Source organism: Lolium rigidum, chromosome 1 (assembly GCF_022539505.1).
Source record: "Lolium rigidum isolate FL_2022 chromosome 1, APGP_CSIRO_Lrig_0.1, whole genome shotgun sequence".
Classification (NCBI taxonomy): Eukaryota; Viridiplantae; Streptophyta; class Magnoliopsida; order Poales; family Poaceae; genus Lolium; species Lolium rigidum.
In genome coordinates, this window is record NC_061508.1 from 53,748,656 (window position 1) to 53,759,640 (window position 10,985).

General features: G+C 47.8%; 1 protein-coding gene across 1 annotated transcript; it reads right to left on the reverse strand.

Annotated features, from left to right (window-relative positions):
* Window positions 1–3,880: 3,880 nt before the first annotated feature.
* On the reverse strand, window positions 3,881–10,512 carry LOC124685354. The gene is made up of 6 exons (XM_047219704.1): window positions 10,144–10,512; window positions 9,722–10,057; window positions 8,977–9,035; window positions 8,736–8,864; window positions 7,540–7,675; window positions 3,881–4,476 (listed from the first exon to the last, which is right to left on the reverse strand). Exons 1-6 carry the CDS (start codon window positions 10,510–10,512, stop codon window positions 4,150–4,152), a joined length of 1,356 nt encoding a protein of 451 aa, XP_047075660.1. The 3' UTR covers window positions 3,881–4,149.
* Window positions 10,513–10,985: the final 473 nt, after the last annotated feature.

Sequence of the window (10,985 nt, forward strand, 5' to 3'; positions counted from 1 at the left end):
CCAATAGCGCCCACCGCTGCAGAAGTATGTCGACGGTGCCTGCGCCATGTTCTTTTCGGCCTCGCATGGCGGTGTGTTCTAGGCAGAGTCGGAGGCGTCCGTCCACTGTAAATCCATAATACCGAGTCAACAAGCGAGGCAGCGGTTTCTATACCTGCCAAGATGTAGATCTTTGTGACTGTGATGCTGAAATCGATGCTGATGCTGACGCTGATGAACTGAAGCGCCGAAGCTGACAACCCCGCCGATAGCCTCAACAACAATATCGGCAACTAAGCCTACCCCCTGCCTCCCCTCTGAGCTCACGGAAGGCAAGAACGACATGTGGAATGAATTGTAAATGGGTCCAGAAGCTTCCTTTGGGACGTCATCGGGCGCCCGCGACGTGCTCTGCCTGATGGATGCGATCCATCAAGTCTAACGACGCTTCCGTTCATCGTCGACGCTGCCGAGGCGCCACCCACATCGCCCGCGGATGTGTCGCGTCTGACCTCCCTATGCCGCTATTCATCACCCTCGGCTTAACGTGATGCTCTGTGTGGCGGCAAAGATCCACGAGATTACGGCTGTTTTCATACGTCGGTCAGATGTTTCAATCGTACATCATCATAGTTCCTACATCAGCATAGTTCCTAAAACAATTCCAGGTCAATCTGGTATAAGCTTTTATAGTGGGTATGTTCCAAGCTTCAACCCATGGTTCCATATATAGGCGACTACACGTCAGATCATCTACACGAGGTAGACCACGATGACAAACAATACCCGCCCTAACTTACAATGAAGACTACGAATTAGTTGGCGGGACGATGGAGGTCCTTCCGGTCGAGCTGGTCATTCGTTCCTTCCCTGGTGCCTTGGATCGGAGCCCCAAATCCAAGAGAAGTTGTGAGGTCAAGCTCGCCGTCATGCTGGCGCAGCTCCATGACAATGGTGGAGGATCGCTCAGCCATGGTTGAGACCAAGTACGCCGGCATACATCGGGAGAATTGCTTCCTCGGTGGTGTGTCCTATGTCGTTCGTCCGCGCGCCATGAGATTTCATGAGCGCCTCACACTCGCAACTTGCCGCCACGACAGGCTAGATCCCACCGTGGTTGAGCTGGAAGAGCTTCCCTAAGGTTCCATCGTCATGGGTACGTGTGCTCATTACGCCTGCGGAATTGGAGTTCGACGGGGGTGTAGCATGTACAAAAATTCCATCACGTAGGTGTGGGTACGAGTTCAGGTGTGGGTGCTGCTTCCAAGACAAGATCACAAGATCAACGTGAGTAGGTAAAAAGATGGCATATCAACTTATCAAGATACGCATTTATAGATAGTTCTATAGTTGTTTTTACGGAAAGATATACTTCCATTGTTGTTTGGCTACACGCAACACTTTTTTAGGCCGTGAGCTACTATAAGCATGATGTCTTAAACGGGAACTTGGAATTTTTCCTTGTGAGCCTTATTTTATTACGATTTAATATATTTGTTGTTTATTCATTTTTCATGTAATTTAGCCAATTTTAAAATCAATCAATTAATTGTAGTATAATCAGAATTACATGATACTATACATGATATGTGCACTTCTAGAAGATCCTGATGAAAGCATAGAAGATTAATAATTAGGTCCTAAGTTTTCTTTTGTTTACAAGAGGATTGATGTACAGTGCAAGAAAGAAAATAAATTCAAAGCAAAACCAAAGTGAAATATAATATGTTTAGAGTGCTATAAATTAAATATTACTGTTTTTAATGTGTGAGCACATATTAAATGAAATTATTTTTAAATCCGTTGCAACGCACGGGCACTTTTGCTAGTATAACTAAAGTAAAATAAAATAAAGTAAATAAACTAAGGAAGCAAGATGAAAGCAATAAATAGATGATTTTTTTGGCGTTTTGTGTGTTTGCAGATGAAGAAAGTATTTTTGTAATTTCGGATTAATAAATTGAATAACTTTCCCCATCCCGCACAGCTCTCCTCCTCTCCTTCTCTTGAGAGTCGCCAAGTCGCCCCCGACTCCTTCATCCACCTTCTCCGGCGGCCTCGCCGGCCGGAGGGGGTGGAGGGATGGAGACCGACCCTGTATAGGTTCGTAGTTAGGCTGGTTCTAGGCTTTATGCCCGTAGTCTGGAGCAGAATCTCCGATCTGTTCGGCCAGATCGGTGGTTGCCTAGGGTGTTCTGCTCGATTTCTTCAGCTCCGGCGGCCGAAGGTGAAGCAATCGACGGTAACCACAGTATCCGTCAATAAAGCCGCTCTTGCTGAGCTCAGCTTGCTGGAGCAAGCACCTGGATCTTCTCTGGTCGGCCGTGGAGGCGGGAGGAGAAGAAAGGGTGCCTCTACAAGTCTCGTCGTTCTCTGACCGGCCATGGTGGCGGGGGAGAAGGGGAGACGCAGTACGCTGCACATCGGCATCTACTAGGAGGATCTGAGGATCCCCGTGCTGTTCAAGGTGGATGGTGCAGTTGCTCTTCGACTCCACATCTTCGACGGTGGATCTTCCTCGACAAGTGCTTCCAAGCCGGTGGCAATCTTGCCATGGCTATCCTTGGCCATGGAGGCCAATCTACAACCTCCAAATCGGAGGCTACGCTTCGTCATGTCTGCTGGAGCTCGACGCCTAAATGTTGCCAAGTGGTTCGTCCCCGGAAGCCTCAAGGTAACCAGCGACGACGGTCTCTCGCCGGAAAGGGGCGCTCGAGTACTCTCGTCCTGCTCCTCGGCGGCAAAGCCTTGAGGACGCCGGCGGCTGGTGCCAGAGATACCCAGGGTCTTGATTGCTTTTTCAGTGTTTTTGCTAGGGTGTTTCTTGTAAAAGTATAGGCCTTATCTTCAAATTCTCGGTTCTTTAGGACGAGTGATGTAAAGGGCCTGTATGAAAATTGTACCTGCCACGTGCTACACTAATATATGATCCACTTCTTTGTTCAAATCTTTTTTTAATAAATTGAAGTAAATATAAAGTGTGATAATTGTGTTGAAAATGTGTTTTTAATGATTTAAAATGGATCGGGTTCATGGTTTCACTTGTCTACTCTTTTTTTCAAGTTGTAGTTGAGATCAATGGCCACCAATGTGACAAGAGGTACTATAGATGGCATCTATCCAAAATGGTTAACATTTGTGAAGATAATCCCAAACCCTCTACCTAGAGGAAAGAAAGTTTGGTTTGCTCAGCAGCAAGAGGCTTACAGGAAGAATGTGGAGCGAACATTTACTGTGTCGCAAGCTTAATTTGCTATTGTGTGGTAACCCGCTCTTACCTGGTGGAAAGATCAGATGCGGGAGGTCATAACTACCTATGCACAACATGATCGAGCGAGTTGGAATTTTCAGTGTTTGACACTGTACCGTATAGGAATTTTCAGTGTTTGACACTGTACCGTATAAACGTATGGGTCTTTTGATCATCAGGTGTCGCATGCATTTGCTATTTTTTTCGCTAAGCATCAAGAAATTTGAGATACAAATACTCTTCACCAACTGTAAGATGATCTTGTGAAATATTTGTGTATGCATAAAGCTACAGCCTAGTTTCCTTTTTCTGTTCATTGTGATTCAAACTTGTTAAATTATTTATGCGCTTTCTTGAGCTTAAATTATTTGTTTACTATGTTGAAGTTATTAAATTATTTCTATGATTTGCCAAATTTGTAATAAATTATTGAAGTTCATTTGTTATTTTAAACTTAATATCAACAAAAAAGGATATTGGGGGCGGCGAGTGGAGATACTCTTCTCCTATTTTTTTGGAGATCTTTTCGTTCCAATATTATTCTCTTTTATTTTTCACCTCACAACCACCTTACGGGAGCTAGGAGTAGCTAGAATGGACCACCAAAGTACAATAAACCTAATAAACTCCTAATTTTTCCCAGAAACAATATAGTACAATATACTCCTATTAATCGACACGCAAGACCTTTCAGACTCGAGAATACACAGCTGAAGTCTACATATACAAAAAGACAGCCCTTACCACTAGGGTATTTGGAACCACGTTTTCTCTATCCCAGCAAAATGGCTCGCTCTCGAAAAGAAAATTCCGAGAGGGTAAAAACAAGGTTTCCCACTATGCACTCATGTATACATCTAGCGAAAAATAATATATTACGATGTGAAAAAAAAAGGAATCTAAAGAGCTTGGGGCCATCATTACTCGACACCAACTTCCTTCGCCACCATGTCCCTGTTCACAATAAGCTTCCCATCTTCATCCCTGGTGAAAAGTTTGTCCACTAGCGCATCCCAGCTGGTTCTTCCTGCAGATTTAGCTTCTGATGTCGTCTCGCTGTGAGTATCGGAGGATGGGGCAGGGCAAACACCCACATGGTTTTCCTCTTCAGAAATGTCTATCGCATGAGGAACCTCCAAGGTTTTTGCTCTCTCCAGTGCACTCTTGTGTTCTTCCTGAAAACTATGCAACTTCTCCATCTTTTGTTGGGCAGGTGGAATCGTTGCATTCCCATTTTCCTTCATTAGCTGCACAAAGACGTAGATAATATGATTCTCGAACGGTAGAAACCAGTGCTGCAACTATCAGTTCCAGGAAACCATATACTACCCTGCAGTCTCTTTAGATTTACCCAATGGAAACTAACGAGAAAAACCAAGGAAATAATGGCTAGAAAATAGACAAAGTTATTGTTGCTTACAGGAGCTTTTCCATGTTCGCTTGAAGGGAGTGTGTCTGAACAATTCTTTTTTTTTTTTTTTGAAACGAGGCAAAAGACTTGCCATTTTCATTAATAAAGAAGAAGTACAGAATTTGGCCAGTTTATTAGCGGAAAACCGGCCGAAAACCGAAACAAGTGCCCCGTCGACCGTCATGGAGCACGACCACCGCAGGGACACAGAGCCACTCTGGCAACCCACACAAGATACACAGGCCGCCGAAGCGAGAAGTCATCGTGGTTGACCTTCAACGTCATCGTCATCACTCTTCAGCGACTCCGACTTCACCGAAGAACCAACCACCAAGACCTCGTCGAAGCGGCACCGTGAAGCTCAAGCCGGCCAACGCCAAACAAGCGACTCCTCGTGAAGCAACAGACAGCTCCGACTCTGATGACGAGCTCTGAAGAGGATAAGCGCAAGACCTGCACCGAGGAAGATCATCGCCAAAGGGCCACCCTGCAGGTCATCGTACGCTGCACAAATGAAGACTCTCGACAAACCATAGCAGCTCCGACTCCACCGCAAGCGAAGCACAAGACGAAGAAACTCGGACGCTCGCCGAAGCCAAGGTCTTGACGCTACCAAACCATCTCTCAACACCGCCATCGTTGCCACACAAGCCACCACACGGACCTCACACATCGCCGGCCACCCGCCGCGATGCCGTGCGAGTCCAGCCTCAGGAAAGCACGCTGGGGAACAATGTCTTCAAGACGACGCCCCCAAGAGGGAAGCGACGTGGATCGACGCCGTCGTCCGGCCCTGCACAACACGGCCTAGGCTTTCGCCCGAAAACTATGCTCCGGGAGCGGAGGAGGTCGAAGGCTCCATGAAGGCCCCCAAGAGGATAGCAACATCCGCAGCTGCCGCGCCATCAGCTTTCGCTCGGAGCAGCCGAACCTCCGCACTCCCACGTTGCCGAACGGAGATGAGGGAGACCCACAACGCCGCCGGCCTGCGAACCACTGGCACAAGCACCTCCCACGCGGCGACGACGCCACACCACGTAGGACCACCAACCTCACCGCCGGCAGGAACCGACGGGCCAGATCGAACCGAGCCCGCCACGGTCAGATCTGGCACCTCGGGAAGCCGCCGCGACGAGCAACCAGCAGCAACCCACCGACCACCACCCGCAGAGGAAGAAGCAGGGGAGAGGGGCCGCCACCCCGCCCACCCTCGCCGGACTGCAGCAGGGGAGCCGCCGCCATCGCCGCCACATCTGGGAGGAGCCGGAGCTCCGCCCGCCGCGCGCTGCTTTGGACCACCGGGGGGCGGAGGGGGGCCGAGCTAGGCCGCTGCCACGCCGGCCGAGCCGCCGAGGCCGAGCTAGGCCGCCGCCACGCCGGCCGAGCCATCTCCCACCACCGCGGGCTCCCGCCGCAGACCAGGGCCATCGCGCGCGAGAGGAACCCCGCCGCCACCGTCCTCCAGCGCGGGCTTTGCCCGGTGGACTCCTCCGGCGGCGGAGGGAGGGAGCAGGGGAGGGGGGGCCAGCGGCGGTGCTAGCTAGGGTTCCCCCGAGCCGCCCAGGGAGGACGACGCGGGGGTCGCGTTTCTTTGCTTGAGTACACGTGTCTGAACAATTCGGTCCATTCTTTCATTTTTATTCCAAGTCTATTAGTACTAGTAAAAACAAAGAGTCTAAGATTGTGCTATGCTACACAGATACTTCCTCTGATCCTAAATATAAGACGTTTTGGCAAAAGTCAGTTTGGCATGCCAAAATATATTATATTTAGACGCAGAGGGAGTAATTTACATTATGATGCACTACATGACACATAATGTTTAATCAAATTTTTAGTTTGCATTTCCCGTATCTTTTGGGAAACAAAGTGTACAGAAGAGAAAGTAGTATTTAAATAAGTTAGAAAGAAAGATAAGGTAGCTGCTTGTTTTTTATCTCCGCCATGCCAATTTCTTTGTTATGTCCAAATATTTGACCTTTGTTTGGACGTTTTTGGGAATCCACGTGCCCATTTGGCCACTTGCAATGCAATTTGTTGCCAGTACACATGGGCAACCAAAATTTTGCTATACATTTTCTATCCAAAATTTTAGAGGGGTTGGCCTGGATTGTAACTGATTATCTTGGAAGGATCTCAAGCATGTATCCCCAACTTCAAGTTTACCAATTCAGACGGCTCTAAAAAAAGAACACCCGACTCCAAATTTACTAATCTAAACTTACAACCGTCAGAAATCCATAAATTCCTATTTCAGTTATTTTTTACTGTCATTTTCATAGTCCAGGAAGATCTAGCCATAAATTAAATGTGCATTATTTTTGTATATGAAAATTTAATTAATGCTACTTGGTAAACAATGCGCAAACTATTACCTACAATCCTGCTGCCTTCCAAAACATTCCTGTTACAAGGCTAGAATTGTAAGTTTGCAACAGATCGCCTCTTAGTCCGACATTGGCAGCTTCAACGTAGGTTACAACTTACGCTGACACATAATGCAGGTTAACCCAAAACATATAATTAATACATAGTTAACCGTTGTGTACTGAGCTAGGAAGAAAGCCCAATTGAGGTATTAAGCATGCGCACCTAATCCTGCATGGGGTCTGGGCTTTGAGCGAATATAGACTGATGGCTCAAGGTCATTGAAGGCAATAATTTAGGACAGGTCCACAGAAAGGTTGTGCACAATATTACCAATTATGTCCCCATTTTGAGTATACCTAGTCGCATACTAATATTGTATTACACAAATCATCACACCGAAATGCAAGCATAAGAAAGAAAATAATAAGAAACAGATTTAGCAACCAAAACATTATGGCATTAATATGGTGCTTGCTGTTTACAAGCTATGACAAAAAAATCCATCCACAGCATGCAGTCATGCACGTACCTCTAAAGCCTTTATTGATTCCCGCTCAATCCAAGCAAGCGCATGATCGGAAGTTGTACTGCACGATAACACAACATGCTCAAACCGTCCTTCCACCGGAATAGCAGTTCTCACCTCAGGTGGGTATCTTCCACATCTACAAATGAGTAGTAGCTGTGTTAATATATTCTCAATGTGTCGAAGTCCTTAGAGATCTATTTCTGAGCTTTCTGCGTAATATGATCTTCGAATAAAAGATTGAGTAAAGAGTAAAGACATGGATGTATTACAGATTGTGTACTGGATTCATGGTTTTAAAGGCGCCAAGGCGTCCTATGGCGAAGGGGGGGCGCTCTGACGCTTAGGCGATGCCTAGGCGGACGCTTTGGACGCCTAGGCGCCTAAGGCGGGCGTTTTTCTAAGGCGGAGGGGGAGCGCTTGGACGCCTAGGCGTCCCTAAGGCGACGCCTTTAAAACCATGACTGGATTACACATTATGGGCATTTATTCAATCTGGGAGACCCTTCATGAAAAAGTTTCCATGATAAAACTGATTATGCCGCTGATGTGATGAGAAAGATGGTCAGTTTTTACATGTAAGTTTTGAAATGTTCCAGTATTCGATACCTTTCTCTGCCTAGACTCAGAGTATGCTAAATTCTTTTCACTACCTGTAAAGCTAGAAAAAAGGAGTTTGAGGAAAATCTTAGTTTGCTTATTCCAAACAAATACCGATCGGTTTCTATACCATATTCATTATCTTTTGAAATACTCGCCATACACAGCAGAGGACATCACTGTTGATGGCTAGAGCTTCCTTCCTCTGAAAGGACAAATATATTGAAGCTCTGTTGCTTGCTTTTCCCACAAACTATGATGTGGAGTTCTTTTCTAAAGTGTGAAAAGGTTTAGGTATGAAATTATGAATAACCAGCGTACTGCCAGAAATGTCCTTCTGCTAGACAAACATGAATAACAGGTTTACTGTTTTTTTTCGAAATGGGGCAGCCCCAGCCTCTGCATCAATCGATGCAGACGGCTCATTTATTGCATTATTAGAAAAGTATTACATATTATTGCAACTCATGGATCACTCAAAGTCTCAACATGAATCAGCCACCTAAAAATGACTAAAAGCAAACTACGAGGTTTACTGTTTATAGATATCAACATGACATAACTCAGAGTAGCAATGACTATCCAAATGCACCACTTACCTGCAAAATTTCCTCTCAACGATATGATACATTCGGCCAGGAGCATACAATCTTCTAGGATCTTTAAACTTTTTCTTGTCTTGTTTAAATGTATCTCTCAAGCAAACGAGGAATATCAAGCAGGGCAGGCTGTAAAAAGAATAAATTTCAAAAAAATCAACAATTGCATACATTTTCATACTGGTGGAAAGTATAACAAACAGGCATGGATAAAGTGAACAGGGAGTGTGCTACCACTTACCAGAATATAGACCCAAAAATGTATTCCAATGGAGTTGGCGTCCTTGGCAAAAAATCATCCTGGCAGTAGACACCATACAGTTAGAGAGCAAACTTCAGATGATATAGTGCCGCAGGTGGCAACTTCAAGATTACAACGAGAAGATAGGATGAGTTGAGTTTATGAGCTATTCACTTGTTCAATCAAAGACGACGACAGAGGAAATAGTACCGAATCCCATAAAAACTTGCACATATAGGAGTGGCACGGGTTCAAGCACCACAAATACTGATAGTCAGGTTCATTATCCAAGTTTTTTTCAGAAACACACCTTGTAGCAAATAGAATTATCATGTTGAAATGAACTGAATTCACATAACAACATGGCATACCATTTACTCAGTGAATTGCTTCCCAGATCACTCATAAGCTGAACCTCTTTCTTAGAGCAGCAGTAGGACAGGACGTTGTCCTGTATAATCTTATCCTATCAGCTAGCTTTCTTTTCTTCCTAGCACCACTGCCGCTGCCAAATTCCTAACGTTCAGCACAATCAACCTTCCCAGACATTCCAATCGTGCCACACGCAAAGCACATTTGACCAGATATGGCGCCGCCTACTCTGACGGCAACCAATTCCAATTTCGCAAAAAAAAAAAAGTCCGACTCAAAACATTCGGCGGCGCGCGGCCAAGCAAATTGACCAGCTACAACAATCTGACCACATCCGGCAGGCGGGTGGGCGGGATTCGGTGGTGGTACGTACCTGCAGCACGACTGAGTAGATGACGTCCGCGTACTTGACGGCGAGGTTGAGCGACATGCAGCGCGCGGGCGCGAGCGCGTAGCAGCGTATGTGGCTCCTGGGAATATCGTCGAACGCCTTGCGGTTGTTGACGACGAGTATGGTCATGAGCGCTGCGATGCCGGAGCCGAGCGAGTGGCCCGCGAAGACGAGCCTGCACCCGGGCCCTTGCTTGCGCAGCAGGCCCCGCAGCGCGTCCGTCTCCTTCTCCAGGATGAACTGCGCCGCCCGGAGCAGCCCGTAGTGCACGTACCCGCCGTCGAACATCTGCTTGCCGAGCTTGTTGTCCATGAGGACCTGCAGGGCGGGCGGGACGGGTTCGGGCAGTGAGTACCTGGTAGTCGAGCGGAGAGATTGGGGATGGATGGGTGGGTGTGGCGGACCTGGTAGTCGGCGTTGCGGACGAGGTTGAGTCCGCGGACGGCGAGGACGACCTCGTTGTGTCGTCGGTCGACGTAGACGATGTAGGGCGGGCAGTCTGCGCCGACGTCGGCGTAGGTGGTGCGCTTGACGATGCCGGCGGCGTCGATGTCGGCGTAGCCGAGCCCGGGCGGCGCGAACTTGGGGTTGGCGAGATCGTCCTCGTTGATGGCCATGATGATCTGGCAGATGCGCGGGACGGGGCGGAAGTCGTCGGCGGCGGCGGGCGGCCAGGTCTCGCTGTCGTAGGCGCCGATGTAGGTGAGGCGCTTCCAGGCCCAGCGCACGCAGCCGACGCAGAGCACGCACTCCAGCCCGCAGGAGACCGACATGGCCGCCGCCTCGCCGTGGCGAGCTAGCTCCGCCGGTAACTAGGTGGTTGCTGGTGGTGTGGGCGTTGTTGACGAGTATTTTAATTGGATTGGTTGCCTTGATAGTTCCGGAGACGACGAGCTGGAGCGGTGGTGGGGTGGGGAGGAGTGAGTGATGTGATGTGATTTGAGATGCAATGCGCTGGGCGCGCACTATGTGGGAGATTTATCTCTCTTTGCTTTTTCAACGCGGCTGCGCTCCGCGGGAGAGGCCAAGGACCGCCGAGAAGGAGTAGAAGATGACAGTTGTTGGAGTTTCTTGGAAGCTTCCACTCCACTTTATCCATGTCTGTCCAGCTCCATTCACACGGCCACATGAACGGGCACGGGGTGATTTCCTCCAAGTTCCAAGTTCACCTCGGCCTGGCCGTGTTTGTTTCCTCCCAATATCATTTCTCGCATTCTTGTTTAGAGAATCTTCACTCGATACCCCC

Coding starts and splice junctions, on each gene's coding strand:
- LOC124685354 (XM_047219704.1), bottom strand. CDS start 10,512: ATGTCGGTCTCCTGCGGGCTGGAGTGCGTGCTCTGCGTCGGCTGCGTG. Junction 8,865..8,976: donor ATTTTTGGGTCTATATTCTG/GTAAGTGGTAGC, acceptor TTCTTTTTACAG/CCTGCCCTGCTTGATATTCC. Junction 4,477..7,539: donor AATCAATAAAGGCTTTAGAG/GTACGTGCATGA, acceptor GTCTTTGTGCAG/CTAATGAAGGAAAATGGGAA.